Source organism: Malaclemys terrapin, chromosome 4, assembly GCF_027887155.1.
Source record: "Malaclemys terrapin pileata isolate rMalTer1 chromosome 4, rMalTer1.hap1, whole genome shotgun sequence".
Lineage (NCBI taxonomy): Eukaryota > Metazoa > Chordata > Testudines > Emydidae > Malaclemys > Malaclemys terrapin.
The window spans coordinates 8,995,350-9,011,413 of NC_071508.1; the positions used below are offsets into that span (position 1 = coordinate 8,995,350).

The following is a 16,064-nucleotide window of genomic DNA, read 5'->3' on the forward strand; positions in this document are numbered from 1 at the left end:
CTATAAAGCAAGAAATGAATGTATATGCCCCATTTCAAGCCATTTATCTGCACTCGTGTAAAAAGTGACTGGGACCAGGGAAATTTACCCCAATTTGAAACAGTCTCTTTTTGCACTGGTGTGGCATGTGTTTGCACCAATGAAGCTACCTCAGTGCAAAACAACCCAGAGCAGAAAAGTCTTGAGTCTGCCCAGGTGTTTGTATGAGAGGTGTGATGCTTGAACACTGAAATAAACATATACACACACCTGTGAGCCATGGTTCTCAAAACACATTTTAGAAATTAGCTATGTTGAAGTATTTTTCTTACCTGTACAAAAAAAAACCCAAAGTACAAAGCAGGTTCTCATCTTGAGTGGAGACCAGTTGCAAATTAGTCTGTACAGGAAATGTCCAGCTCCTAAATGCAACTCTTTGTGAGTTCACTGTTCTTGTTGCCGCCCATTTACAAGAGACTGCTGAGTTACTAGTAAGTCATGCCTTCTGATGTGGCTTTGAGAAAGCCTAACTCCAGAAAATTAGCTGACCCCTTCTGGAACAATACCACCAGTTCACGGAATTTGGGTCAGTTAAACTGCTGTTAGCCTTGTTAAATCGCATCCAATCCATCCCTAAAGGCCAATGCAGGGTTGTTCCTACAGTATCTTGTATTATGTCCAAATTTACATGACGCATAAGGAGGCAGTCCATTACTTCCCTTGGGAGAATCTTCCACAGTCTTATAGACCTCATTGCTACGAAGCTTTTCCTGGTCCTCACGGTAAATTTTCTGTTACAAAGTTAACAGCAAATGTCTTTCAAAGATGCTGCTTCTCAACCTGGTATCACTATGTACTGAAGTAGCCCGGACACTGCTATCGACCGGGTGCAGAACCCAGCATCGCCCCTTCTCTAGACTACTCACATTCTTTTGTTAAAAGGCCACATTGCTATTACAGCTGCTATTTTTGCTGTGCCTTTGGGTAGGTCTATACTTACCTCCGGGTCCAGCGGTAAGCAATCGATCTTCTGGGATCGATTTATCGCGTCTTGGCTAGATGCAATAAATCGATCCCGGATCGAGCCCGGAAGCGCACGCCATCGACGCCGGTACTCCTGCTCCGCGAGAGGAGTACGCGGAGTCGACGGGGGAGCCTGCCTGCCGTGTGTGGACCCGCGGTAAGTTGGAACTAAGATACTTCGACTTCAGCTACGTTAGTCACGTAGCTGAAGTTGCATATCTTAGTTCGAAGTGGGGGGTTAGTGTGGACCAGCCCTTTGTTTTCACTGAAATATCCAATCTGATTGTCAGTGTGTCCTTCCACTGGAGAAAGCAGAATCTAAGGGCTCTGTGAACTGATTTTGGCAGGTATTTTTCACCAAGAATGCTGGATTCTTGGATTGATGAAATATGATAGGGTTTGAAGTAATGTTTCCAGTATTTTTAATCCAATTCTGGGTTGACCTCGGTGGCCTCACTCTATCTGACTTCTCTGCCACTTGATCCCACTCTACAGTATCTGAATCCAGGCTTACAGAAGGGATAAAACAGTAAGCTATCTCCATGGCCCACCAAAACACAGACTTCCGTCTTCTGAGTGTTTTAAAAAAAATGAAGTTATGGACAAAAAGTGTAGCCAAGACATGCCAATGACAAATCACTGCTGGGTTTTACTCAGGTATCGGGGGAGTCATTCACTTGACCCACAGACTTCTTTCATCTTGTTTAAACATTTTTTTTCAAAGGTTTGGAGATCTTCTTATACAGATTTATCTGAAGCAATATTAAAACACTTTATTGGAATAAACAGTCCTGGACTAATACTCTGTGTCCAGGATTGAATCCTGAGCATTTACTTATGGCTGAGTTATCAACCTCTATGTAGTCACTTACAGTGCTCTCATCCACAAATACCTCACTAAACCAACTGCTGCAAAGCTCTTTAATTATCAACAGAATTAAGCAAAGATGACACATACTAAATAATCTCTGATGAACCCCTTAGAAATTCAGGATCCTTCACATTAAACCTGCTCTGGGAGGGAGCTGGGAGGCTGAATTCATGTCTGTAAAGTGCTTTGAGAGCCTCAACTGAAAGCTGCTAGAGAAGGGTAAAACAGTATCCTATTAAAATGCCTCAGATTTGCTCTTTGGAAACATGAGTAACTGCATATAGCTACTCTGAACTCCAGCAGCTCTGTAAAGGGTGCAGCAGAGTTCTGATACACAGTGATGAGAGCCATATCAATATTTAGTTGGTTTGTTTGTTTGCTCTGGCATTTGAATTAGAGCTGGGGCCTGAGGAGCTCTTGAGCATTGCTGAACCCTGGATGTTGGAAATCCAGACTGCGTGTGTGGTTTGGGCCTCTCTCTCTAATCAAAGGTATCATGCTGCCAAATGTTTTCTTGTGCCAAAGAGCCCCGATCAGCCCAAGAAGCCAGCTTTGAAGAAACTGGCTCTGCTTCTCCATGTTCTAATCAGATCAGTTGCACATGTGTGATACAGCATTTATTGGGCCCCAAATTTACACGTCCCAGCCAAGAAACTGCTGGGGGCAGCATTCTCCTACTGCAAAGAGGAACAGGAGTTACTGGCTTTCCAACCATAAGTAGTTTGCTACAAATACAGGAGGAGAGATGTTAGGCTTCTGTTTTCGGCCAGACTAGCCCTAATGGAAAGGTGGACTAAAGATCCATTTTCTGGGATGGAAGCTCTGAGGACTGTCACTTAAAAGCCTACATTCCAGGACCCGCGCAGTCTCATAGTGAGTGGCCTCTGTGGACAGTTGTGTAACTTCTACATTCCAATGTAAATCCTTGATCTTGATGTGGCTTTCCAGAGTTCATCCCAGGTCATTTGAAAATGCAGTGACCGCTGAGCATTTCAGGATTTGCTGGAGGAGTCTGGACCTGAGGTGTGACCTATTGTGTTTCAGAACCTACACTCCTGGAGAGAGGGTTGTCAAGTCTTCTGCTCAGATGGCTGTTTATCAGCATAGGGACATTTCCGGTGAGACAGAACTACAGATAATGCTGGTGAATGTGGCCAATGCTGCCCTGGTTTGCACAGCTGATGCAGTTTCCCTTTTTTCCATCTGCATTATATGGCTCTTTGATCAGAGTGGAGTTGATTTCAGAAAGGGCTATGATGAAGTCTGATATTGAAGAAAACTGCATAGATAATCTTAGTGAGACCACCCAGCTTCCTCTTTCCATAAAGAAATGAGCGCAGTAGTTCACACTCCGAAAAGGAGGCACTAGGGCCCTGAGTTAAGAATCTTGTTTTTTTGTTTTTGACCACACGGGCTGTTACGCACTAATTTCCTTTAAGACTTGCAATGAAGTCAGTAAACCACAGCCTTCAGCAGGCGCTCTCCATGCTGGTGCTTTCCGTTATGACATGCACTTGACATGTCCATCCTCTGCTTGGCCGGACCAGTCTCACCCTGTCACGCAACATGGACCAAAGAGAGATTCTACTGCAAAACCTGGACAGGGCCCAAAGCAGAAAATTTAACAGAGAGGAGTTTGCAAACGAATTTTTGGTAAGTCACCTACAGGCACATTTCTGAGTCTAACCTAATTTTATGGGGAAGCTCTCAATTGTTGAAGCAAATTCTGAACTGGGATGTAATGATTACATGTAACACTTTGTTTTTCTACTAATTCTAGAACAAAAATGGATCTAGGAACAGTGTTAAAAGAGCAGTTTAATAGTTTCTATGCTAAGTGAAGCTGTGTTTAACAATTACCTGATTCGATGCTTCCTGTTTCCTAATTTGGAAACGCACTTGTAGGAATGTAGTTTCATTTTTGCTGCAGGGGGATTAGCTGCTTCACTCCTAATACCACCAGTGGGGTCCATGTCTCTAAATATTTGAAAAAGCCTTTTCCCTTCAGCCATGTATCTCAGAGAAAAGTGTGAACTGAAGTGGGTCAGAACTGAAATACCCACTGGGTCCCTCAGATGACCACTCGATATGGTTCACTCCAGTAACCCATCTTGCGATGTCAAAGAAAATCCAGACTAGGGATCTGATTGCAGAGAAATTCCCTGACAAATTCCTATAGGGACTGGTCCAGTCACTATTTCATATTAGCATTTGGGACCATGGTTAGAGCAGGAAAGAGGAAAAAAGTCATAAACTGGAGGCGTTAAAGAAGGATGTCCAGTCTCTGCGTCACTAAGGTCCATACTGGCAACTTCTGAGGTCTCGGGCTATACCAGTTTGCATGGAAACGTGCATTTTATCCAACATAAATGCATATGCTGTAATATTTGTTAATTTTTTATTGGACCAACTTCTGTTGGTAACCGAAACAAGCTTCTGAGCTTCACAGAACTCTCCTTCAGCTCCGTAGAGCTCAAAAGCTTGTCTCTTTCACCAACAGAAGTTGGTTCAATAAAAGGTATTGCCTCACTCACCTTGTCTCTTGTGTCCTGGAACCAACATGGCTAGAATAACATGGCAAGTAATATTAGTGGCATTTCTCTCTCCCCCCTTGAATAGAAGTTTCCTGTTGCTTCAGGTCACCAGCAGCAAAAGCTGCTATAGACCATCTTTGTCCTAATCTACATTTTAGGACCCTCTGGGATACATTTGGCCAGAGGGCTGGGCTCAAGGCTTCCTTGCAGAGTTACATAAGAATGGCCATATTGGGTCAGATCAATGGTCCATCTAGCCGAGGATCCTGTCTTCTTACAGTGGCCAAAGCCAGGTGCTTCAGAAGGAATTAACAGAACAGGTAATCATCAAGTGATCCATCGCGTTGTCTACTCCCAATTTTTGGCAAACAGAGGCTAGGGACACTTCAGAGCATGGTTTTGTATCCCAGCCCATCCTGGCTAATAGCCATTGATAGACCTATCCTCCATGAATATATCTAGCTCTTCTTTGAACCCTGTTATAGTCTTGGCCTTCACAACATCCTCTGGCAAAGAGTTCCACAGGGTTGACTGTGCATTGTGTGAAGAAATACATCCTTTTGTTTTAAACCTGCTGCCTCTTAATTTCATTTGGTGTCCCCTAGTTCTTGTGTTATGAGAAGAAGTAAATAACACTTCCTTATTTACTTTCGCCACACAAATCATAATTTAATAGTTCTGTTTAATGCGCCTATTTTCAAGGCCCCAATCTTCATCAGCTGGGTGTGGGCTCATCGGTGTGGAGGGATTGTCACATAAATCCAGAATCTCGTGTTTAACAACGACCCAGTCCTAGGAATTTGCAGGAATTGTATTTGGGGATTTACCTAGTTAGTTGCTTTTGGACATACTAGCTGGAGATTGGCCTCCACGGTAGGCTCCATACTAATCCCACAGTTTGGATTAGTCCCTGGTGCTTTAGGACAAAGAGTCCCCACTGTTATTGCTCAGCAAGACTTAGAAACCTCAGAAGGATGGTGATGCTGTTGCAGCCACAAGCCTTCAGCATCCCAGAGGCACTTGTATAACTAGTGACCTGAGTCCCCTTCCATCCTCCCAGGGGAAGGGAAGGGGGTTGTGCATGGCCAAGGCTGCTGGTGAGAATCCAGTCTGCTCAGGTAGCCCCCCCATGAGCCAGCCCCCACTATGTCTTCCTAGAGAGGAGTCACTTCAAAGACTTAGGAAAATGTCAGTTGCTCATTGATGATCTCCGGTTCTCAGATACCTCTGTCAGAGAGCAGTGATTAATCTGAGTGCTGAGTACCTTGCAGTAACAGTCCAATTGTTCCATGGAAAAAAGCAATGTCACCGGTGGCTGACTTTCCCCACCCAGTCTCTAAAGCTCATGCTTTATTGTGTGAGGGAGGCTGAAGTGTCGGGGGCATCAGGCCAGGATGAATGTGCTGGTCTCTGGGGAAAGTGGGTGTGTAGCTTGTGCACTGCCTGCAATCTTTCAAAAATAGTAAGTAGAAAAGTGTTTTCTCTGGTGCTGGGAAAGGCCTTTCCCAAAGCCCAGGATGGTTCAGACAGCTGTTCTGTGTATTAAGATCCTTAGAAGAAAACTGGTAAAGGCCAAACTTTCAAATCTGCTTGCCATGCATGAGCCACAAAAATAAGCCTGGGTCCATTATCCCTGCAAACACCCACTGCGTACAAACAGGTGCTTGCACATGCAAATTGTGTAATTGCTGGTGCCAATGGCAGTACTTGATTTGTGCCCAGATGTTCCATTTGGGCAGCCTCACATTTATAAGCTTAACCCTTGCTATTTGCATTTGCAATGTCACAGGTATCAGTCTGCCAAGTTGCCATATGTCAAGCTCTGTGGTAACAGAAGATGCAGATTAGAAACTAACCTGGCTTGGAGCTGTGTCTTAAAATATTGGTCCCTCAATGCCAAGTGGCTCTAGTCCCCTTCATTAAAAAAATTATCTGGAAGTGAGGGACAGCACTAAAGGGGGTGCAACCCACAAAGTCCAGCCTTGGGTGCAATCTGCAGCAGGTTTTAGGGAGTTACAGATCTGAAATCCAGGGAGAACATCCTGCTGTTCCCCTGCACTTGGGCTTCCCCCTATGTTCCTGTTAATGTGGGGCTGATACATAAGAGTCCTGTGACTTCTGCAGCTCTGTTACTGACTCATTCTACCCAAATAAATGACAATGCTCCTGTCTCCCTCTGACTGTAGAACAATATGACAAGTGACAGCTGTTTCCTTAACTCATTAGATGTTTTAAAGTTAATGTTGACTCTAAAGTTAATTTAGTCTAAAAACTTCTGAATTTCCGTTAACAGAATTATTCTCTTGTCAGGGCCTGTCTGCAGCCACCATACAGCATGTCCTTTTAATCTGTTTTGCGAGAGATGCTGGATGGCTTAGGGAATAGGCTACAGGTCTTAAAGGGTCTTACAGAATACAAAGCAACATGCTTGCTGCACACAGAGGCTTGCCCCACAGTGTAACAATACAAGTTTGGTTCCTGTGCAACCAGTGGGCTTCACAGCTTGAGGAAAACAATTGAGAGTGAGTGTTGCCTTCAAGTCTGATTTCAAATCCAACTCAGTTTAGTAGTGATGGAAAGCTCTTACCATCTGATGTCTGCTCAGTGCCATGAAATGAGTTGGGGTTTAAGTCTGCTTCCTAGTGGGCATGTGTCTGTGTTACTGAAATGACCACCATGACTGGCCTCTTCCTTGGCAGTCTCAGCAGAAGTGCCACAGAGGCTGGTTGTTCCTCCACATCAGGCCTAAGGCAGGCTGGTGCCATGTTTGCACAGCATGGTGTCTGCACAGCATCTACCCTGACCCCTGCATGTAAGCAGGGAACTTCAGCCTCCTGGGATGTCTGGCTGGGACTCCTCCTGCTGCTAACAGGCACATAGACAACTTTTTTTATTTGTGGGATGGGGAAAGAGTTAATAATGAAATAGTAGCTGTCTGAAATATAGTTCTGAGTAATTATTTGTACCATGACTAATTCTGTCCACATTGATTAAAAGATAAACGGGGCTTATAGTAGAGCTGTCATACTGGGTCAGACCATGGGCCAGTGTCCTGGTTCCAACAGTCGCCCTTACCAGAGCGTCAGAGAGAGTGTACAGAATAGGGCAGGTATGGAGTCATCCACCCGTCTTCCATTCCTGGCTTCTAGCAGTCAGAGGTTTAGGGTCTCCCCAAGCATGGGATTGTGTCCGACCATCTTGGCTAATACACATTGATGGACTTATCCTCCATGAACTTATCTAGTTATTTTTTTTACCCAATTCTACTTTTGGCCACCACAACTTTCCATGGCAATGAGTTTCACAGGTTAGTTGTACGTTGTGTGGAAAAGTACTTCCCTTTTTTTAAATTTAATTGTGTGATTCCTCGTTTTGTATTGTATGAAAGGGTAAATAACACTTTCTCTAGTCTCTTATTCTATACCAGGAGTTCTCAAACTGGGGGTCGGGACCCCTCAGGGGGTCGTGAGGTTATTACATGGGCGGTCGCGAGCTGTCAACCTCCACCCCAAACTCCCTTTGCCTCCAGCATTTATAATGGTGTTAAATATATAAAAAGTGTTTTTAATTTATAAGGGGGGGGGGTCACACTCAGAGACTTGCTATGTGAAAGGGGTCACCAGTAAAAAAGTTTGAGAGCCACTGTTCTATACCTTTCACAATGTTCCAAATGCAGTGTTTCCTTTTATTAATGCAATCCCTAAATGTGTGCTAAATTCCTCCAAACTCGCAGTGGTGTGTGTGCAAGGACTACATTTACTTTGAAAATGTAACAGAATTGTAAGCTGATACTAGCTCTGACCTTGACCTTCTCCCTTGCACAACACACAGGAGAGAAAGTGGGATCGTGGAAGCCTTGCCTGCTGGGACTGTAGTCCTCATGGCTGCACCTCCTTTATGAAACAGGAAGTGTGTTGCTATCCAGTTGATTGATGCAAATTAGTTGCCTCTCATGAGTTTCTGGCAAACTGCTGGGTGATCCCTCAACTGGAGGGCAAATGCAGAGTTCTGCTCCTATAAACCTATGAGTTGAACCTATTAGTTTTTAGGAGAAAACTACCTTCCAAGTGCATCTTTCTCCTGGGGATGCCAGCTTCTCAGTGCTCCCCCGCCAGACCACAGAGCTATTTTTGTCCAAGTGTCATGAGACCAATGTGTTTTGTTTTTCCCCTAATGCCTGATTGGTTTAGCCACCCTTTCCACATCCTGTCGGAAAGCAGCCTCAGCTGGTAATTCAATGCATATTAGATGCAAAGAAAAGCTGTGCAGCTTCCCCTTGGCCCATCCAGTGTGCCCCAGGAACGGGAGCAGGACCTTTCTGACATGTTCCTTCTAAAGGGGAACATTAGCCTGAGTGACCTCGTACTTTTAGCCCAAAGCTTTTTATTTGCTTTTCTTCATCTCCAAATCCCAGAGGTAACCACAGAGCTGCCATGAAATGGGCTATAAGGGCATGAGAAAGCATCAGCTCTGTCAGACAGGACGGAGGCTCCTCACTCAAATCCTCTGGCAGGCATCCCTGCACTAGTCTCCCCAGAGACTAGACTCTAGGGTCTGCCTGGGGCAGAAATGCCAGAACTAAGGCCATGGAGCAGGCCTTCATTTCCCAGAATCATTCCACAGCAACAAAAGATCTGCACAATAACACAACTCCAGGAGCAATACGAAGGTGCGCACTAGACTCCAGGATTTCAAAGCACAGAGGTGTTGGGACCATCCCTCATTGTCTGGTTTGAGATTCAGCAGCATTAATTCCTTGCCTGTCATACCACCGAGCACAGTGGGCTAGATGTTACCATTAATAAATGGGGGCAGTGATAATAAAATGTTTAGTACTTTTAAAGGCCAGTGTGTGGTGAAGCAAAGGGTGTGTTTCTAATGGATCAGCCCAGTGAAATCACAAATCCTTTCAGATTGCACCAGCAAGACTCCATATACCTCCCTGGCAGCAGGGAAAACAATCCACAATGCAGCAACCTTTCGCTACCAAAGAGAGACTGATTAGAGGTGTCTTGGAGCCATGTGTTGTCTTTTTTAGAATCCCGTTCAGCAGTACCTGCAATTGTTTTTCTTCGGTTCCTCTTGTTGCACAGCTCAGTCTAATTCAGGCAGTACCACAAACCAGAGATTATTTGACAAAGATGCTTCAGTTCTTAGCTACAGCGTGAGAAAAGTGAATTGCTTATCATTTGTTGGAGATAGCTTAATGTCACTATTGCCTGTTGTCTGCTTGGCATCTATGCTGAAAATGATAAGTTTGTACGGCAGAAGTTTTGTGTTCCATATAAATGTATAACTTTCTAAAGAGGCACTTCAAAAGCCTGTGTCAGAGCCTCTAGTGTCCCCAGCTCAGCATGCAGACTTTCTGGTCTTCAGAACTCCTGGCTGCAAAATGGTTCTCGAGTGGCTACTGTTGTCTGTTCGTGCTGAGTGCCTCGAGAGAGGCCAATCAGGAAAGAATGAATAGTGCAGACCTTGCTTTGTGGTGGTGAGTCTGGCCCCCTAGGGACCATCAGACATGCTCTCTAACACCGTGCTGTCTGTAACACATTCGCTTTAATCTTTCCATTGTTTTACCACAGAAGCTGAAAAGGCAATCAACAAAATACAGATCAGACAGAATATACCCAACGGCAGCGTCTGAGCAACCAGAAAACATCAAGAAAAATCGATACAAGGACATCTTACCCTGTAGGTTGAAAATAACAAATTTGCAAGTTAGCCTTTCTTTCTTACCAGTTATTGTCATACTAGATTCTCCCTCCTCCCCTGCCCAGTATATACGTGGATATAGACATCAGTATGTAAGCCTAGCATGTATAGGCATGCATACACCAAAGTAGGCTATGCAGCACACATCAGGACATACATACATAGGCATATGCTCTCCTATGCTCATCAGATAGACATACCTGTGCATATCTCCATGTGACCCTCCACAGAGCAACTCTTAATATGCTTTGAATGCCATGATTAATATTTAAGATGTCACTTTTTAATATTTTAATGTATATACATAGTTGTGGGGATTTGTAGGTTATTCAGTAGGGGAAAATATTTTTTCTTATTTATTAGGTAAGTTGTTACATGAAAGTCTGCTGTATAATGTGCATGCTGTCCAACTTCAGAGAAACCACATAAAGCAAGGCTTAGACAGAGATGTCTTTGGGGCACATTAATTCCATGTAAGTTCTTCAGGGCAGAGACTGTTATACTACGTACTTTGACAGGTTTCAGAGTAGCGGCCGTGTTAGTCTGTATCCGCAAAAAGAAGAACAGGAGTACTTGTGGCACCTTAGAGACTAACAAATTTATTAGAGCATAAGCTTTCGTGGACTACAGCCCATTTCTTTGGATGCATATAGAATGGAACATATATTGAGGAGATATATACACACATACAGAGAGCATAAACAGGTGGGAGTTGTCTTACCAACTCTGAGAGGCCAATTAATTAAGAGAAAAAAACTTTTGAAGTGATAATCAAGCTAGCCCAGTACAGACAGTTAAGGAGTGTGAGAATACTTACAAGGGGAGATAGATTCAATGTTTGTAATGGCTCAGCCATTCCCAGTCCTTATTCAAACCGGAGTTGATTGTGTCTAGTTTGCATATCAATTCTAGCTCAGCAGTCTCTCGTTGGAATCTGTTTTTGAAGTTTTTCTGTTACTTGTACAACATCTACTACAATGGGCCTTGATTTAAATGTGCTCTAGCTCAATTATAAGATATGGGCTTGATGCAGGAATCACAATAAGAAATTCTATTACCTATGCTGGGCAGAAGGTCAGACTAGATGATCGTAATGGTCCCTTTTGGCCTTAAAATCTACAGAATTTGGACCCTCTAGGCTCTAATGTGATACAATAAAAACAATAATTACTCCTTTCTCTCTCCCCTGCAGTTGATCACAGCAGAGTGGAGCTCTCCCTCATCACATCAGATAAAGATTCTCATTACATAAATGCCAACTTCATCAAGGTATTGCCTGGTTTGTAGTACATACTTTCAAGTGCATCACACTGAGCTGTGAAAAGGCAGCTCCCATGGCAGTGCTGCATGGAATGAGCAGACAGTGGCAGGCTGATACAGAATAAGTACATATATCTAGAGTTGTACCACTGGAGGGAGCTCCATCCTGTCCTCATTGGCTATGGGGTGGCTCACCATGGTGGGGGTGATAATGAAATCGGGGGGAAATTAAGGAGACCTTTGAGAACCCTCCATGCCAACACCCCTTAAAATGTCCAGGAAGCCAGGCTTTGGTATATGAGAAGTGCATGATCTTGGGGAGGGGAGCAGTTTTCAGACTACAGCTCCAAGCTCAGAGCCCTGTGTCCCCATCAGCTTTATATTCCTTTGTGTGTATGTGTTCAATGGCGAGTGGAATGACTCTACACTGCCTGCCACTAGCAAAGGCCTCTGATGCCACTGCTCAGACAGGAAGCTCTGCGCCCACATCAGTGCTGAGACCCAGTTACATCAGTAGAACTCGAGGCATCTGTGGCCAGCAAGAGACGGGGGCAAGTCAGTACCTCATTCCTCCACCCCTACAGCTTTGTTCGGTTTGTAAATGCCTCTCCCCTTGCTGTGGTTGAAGCAGAGACGTTTCCCTCCATCTGTGCCAAGGAATGTTGCCTAACCACGTTGTACAGGGCAAAGACCATTATAAAGGATGCCAGACCAGGATATTAACAAGTAGGGATATGCCCTACTGCAAAACATAGACCAGATCAGTATTTTGAACATTTGTCAGCAAGCTCCCCCCTAAAATAGAAAAAAATTGATGCTGTTTGGAAGTGAGAGGCGGGGGTTGTTCCAAACCCATCTCTCACTATCAGTAGAGAAGGGTAGATTCTGCTAGTCAGCTGTTGACTGGACTGTCAGTCCAACTAGCGACACTGCAGGAGCGAAAACACACAGCTTTTCAGAGAGCCAGACAAAAAGCTGAAGGAACTACAGTTGTCCTAGTCGTTAAAGCACTTTAGTCTTTTCATGTAAATGCAGTACAGTTCTAAATTAGTGCTGGTTCTGTCTCTTCGGGTGCTTAGTGCCCATTCAAATATTATATTCATATGCAATCTGAATTTCATTTTAGGGAGTATATGGGCCGAGGGCGTATATAGCTACCCAGGGTCCTCTCTCCACCACTGTTCTTGACTTCTGGAGGATGATTTGGGAATATGAAGTCCTGGTAAGATGCAGATCGGTGCTTTCTGTTACGTATTTTTACAGCTTTGCAATAAAGTCCATGTGTATTTGTGTTACTGGTTGGATAATGAGTATGTGCTGTTAGTGTGCCAGGATCACGAGTTGTACACCATGCTCACTGCATTTTTCATGAGGGTCTTTATCAAAAATACCATGATGGATGAGTATTGTCTCATGACAGTCTTCCATGGGAGAGCTTTGGAGCTGAAAGGTCTCTGGCACCCATGCTGTGAACGGTGCCCAAATTTTGCCTAGCTGAGAAGCATCAGAGTAAGAGGCCCATATGTGGCCCAAAATAATTTTTCTCACAACTGATAAATATCCCTGAATGCTACTTAACTATCCTATCTAAAATCTGCCTTTCTCCCCTGATTAAGAGACATTCAGGTTTTATGTACTTTATTTTTACAGATTGTGGTTATGGCTTGCATGGAGTTTGAAATGGGGAAGGTGAGTAATGTGTCGGAGCATGAAGCCAGTGTCTTGGTGTCACCAGGGGGAGAAAGAATGTGCATTTCCATTGGGTTTCACAAAGAATTAGTTCATATTTAGAAATCAGTGAATAGTTCATATCTGGAGACTCCCAAATGCACACAATTTTGTTCAATCATCGCCAAACTGGTTCTGAGAATGAGATTAGCCTCTACAAGAGAGAAAGGTCTCAGTAGACTACACACTGTGATGCTGTTGGCTCACTCCAGCAGCCAAGCAGGTGCTTGGATCATCAGAAAATGGTGCTGTCTCTCTGGAGAAACCGTGTATTGGGAGCCCCAAGGAAGAGGGAGACAAGAGTCAGCTCAGCAACAAAGCCAAGCATTTCGAAACAAATAACTGTCCATTGGGGAAGACAAGGCAGGAGACATGGCAGGCAGGTGTAAAGACAAATAATCACAGAATCTTCCTGCTTTTTACAACAGAAAAAGTGTGAGCGGTACTGGGTTGAGGTGGGCGATTCACCACTCCAGTGTGGTCCTTTCACCATCACTTGTGTAAGTACATCAGCCTTTTCCATCCTGCCTAACAAGTGTTCCACAATCTGTGGCAACCTTTATGGAAACCAGTGCCATGTATCTGCAGAAAGTGACTAATGTATTGCTTCTGCAGGAATTGGAGGAAAAGAAAACTGAATATGTGATTCGGACTCTAAAGGTGACACTGAACAAAGTAAGTAGGGAAATGGTCAGGCAGGAAGAGCATCCAACTGGCTTTACTGCACTTATTCTAATTAAATGGTACCATTGTTGACTGCAGGAGATACAGGGTTTCTACAAGTATCAGAGGGGTAGCCGTGTTAGTCTGAATCTGTAAAAAGCAACAGCGGGTCCTGTGGCACCTTTCAGACTAACAGAAGTATTGGGAGCATAAGTTTTCGTGGGTAAGAACCTCACTTCTTCAGATGCAAGTAATGGAAATCTCCAGAGGCAGGTATAAATCAGTATGGAGATAACAAGGTTAGTTCAATCAGGGAGGGTGAGGTGCTCTGCTAGCAGTAGAGGTGTGAACACCAAGGGAGGAGAAACTGCTTCTGTAGTTGGATAGCCATTCACAGTCTTTGTTTAATCCTGATCTGATGGTGTCAAATTTGCAAATGAACTGGAGCTCAGCAGTTTCTCTTTGGAGTCTGGTCCTGAAGTTCTTTTGTTGTAAGATGGCTACCTTAACATCTGCTATTGTGTGGCCAGGGAGGTTGAAGTGTTCTCTTACAGGTTTTTGTATATTGCCATTCCTGATATCTGACTTGTGTCCATTTATCCTCTTGCGTAGTGACTGTCCAGTTTGGCCAATGTACATAGCAGAGGGGCATTGCTGACATGATGGCATATATAACATTGGTGGACGTGCAGGTGAATGAGCCGGTGATGTTGTAGCTGATCTGGTTAGGTCCTGTGATGGTGTTGCTGGTGTAGATATGTGGGCAGCATTGGCATCGAGGTTTGTTGCATGGGTTGGTTCCTGAGTTAGAGTTGTTATGGTGCGGTGTGTGGTTGCTGGTGAGAATATGCTTAAGGTTGGAGGGTTGTCTGTGGGTGAGGACTGGCCTGCCTCCCAAGGTCTGTGAAAGTGAGGGATCATTGTCCAGGATGGGTTGTAGATCACTGATGATGCATTGGAGAGGTTTAAGCTGAGGACTGTAAGTGATGGCCAGTGGAGTTCTGTTGGTTTCTTTTTTGGGCCTATCTTGTAGCAGGAGGCTTCTGGGTACACGTCTGGCTCTGTTGATTTGTTTCTTTATTTCCTTGTGTGGGTATCGTAGTTTTGAGAATGCTTGGTGAAGATCTTGTAGGTGTTGGTCTCTGTCTGAGGGGTTGGAGCAGATGCGGTTGTGATCTTCACCAAGCATTCTCAAAACTACAGTTTCTCCTCCCTTGGTGTTCACACCTCTACTGCTAGCAGAGCACCTCACCCTCCCTGATTGAACTAACCTCGTTATCTCCATACTGATTTATACCTGTCTTTGGAGATTTCCATTACTTGCATCCGAAGAAGTGAGGTTCTTACCCACGAAAGCTTATGCTCCCAATACTTCTGTTAGTCTTAAAGGTGCCACAGGACCCTCTGTTGCTTTTTAGGGTTTCTACAGTAAGCTTTGAAGGAGCTGCCAATATTCCACAACGTGTTATTTTTTGATTCCATAGTGATTATATACTAAAGGAAGTAAAAATAGCCAAGTTGTCAAACCCTAATTTCTGCAGCTGTTTTAGCTGAGAGCCAAGGTGTTATTCTCTGGATAAGAAAAACATAGGGCTTGTCTACACTTTAAAATGCTGCAGCGGCACAGCTGTACCATTTCAGTGAAAACACTACAGTAGAACCTCAGAGTTACGGATACCAGAGTTACGAACTGACCAGTCAACCACACACATCATTTGGAACAGGAAGTGCACTCAGGCAGCAGCAGTAACAACAAAAAAAAAGCAAATACAGTACAGTGTTAAACATAAATTACTTAAAAAAAAAAAAAGGAAAGCAGCATTTTTCTTCTGTATAGTAAAGTTTCAAAGCTGCATTAAGTCAATGTTCAGTTGTAAACTTTTGAAAGAACCACCATAACGTTTTATTCAGAGTTACGAATGTTTCAGAGTTACGAACAACTTCCATTCCCCAGGTGTTCGTAACTCTGAGGTTCTACTGTACCTACGCGGAGGGTTTCTTCCATCAGCATAGGTACTCCACTTCCCTGATAACCAGCAGCTGGGTCAAAGGGAGAATTCTACCATTGATCTAGCACTGTCTATGCTGGGGTTTGGTCAGTTTAACTGCATCACTCAGGGATATGGGTTTTTCACATCCCTGAGTGACATAGTTATACCAACCTAATTTCCTAGCATAGTCCAGGCCTTAGCCTCACTGTTTCCTCTTTAGAAACTATTAGCAGGCAATATAAGGAGTGCCATGTAAACTGAAAAGGCCTAAGAGAACATTTACAGAGTGACAGACAGGTTATA

The 16,064-nt window shown here is 44.0% G+C and overlaps 1 protein-coding gene across 1 annotated transcript in view; it reads left to right on the forward strand.

The window, feature by feature from the left end:
• Positions 1-3,368: 3,368 nt before the first annotated feature.
• The window catches only part of PTPN22 (protein tyrosine phosphatase non-receptor type 22), a 35,599-nt gene continuing 22,903 nt past the window's right edge, over positions 3,369-16,064 (forward strand). The window contains exons 1-7 of the mRNA XM_054024841.1: positions 3,369-3,526; positions 9,990-10,098; positions 11,312-11,388; positions 12,506-12,601; positions 13,030-13,068; positions 13,536-13,607; positions 13,723-13,782. Coding sequence (XP_053880816.1) covers positions 3,440-3,526; positions 9,990-10,098; positions 11,312-11,388; positions 12,506-12,601; positions 13,030-13,068; positions 13,536-13,607; positions 13,723-13,782 — 540 coding nt within the window. The 5' untranslated portion in view covers positions 3,369-3,439. The remainder of the gene's footprint in view (positions 3,527-9,989; positions 10,099-11,311; positions 11,389-12,505; positions 12,602-13,029; positions 13,069-13,535; positions 13,608-13,722; positions 13,783-16,064) is intronic.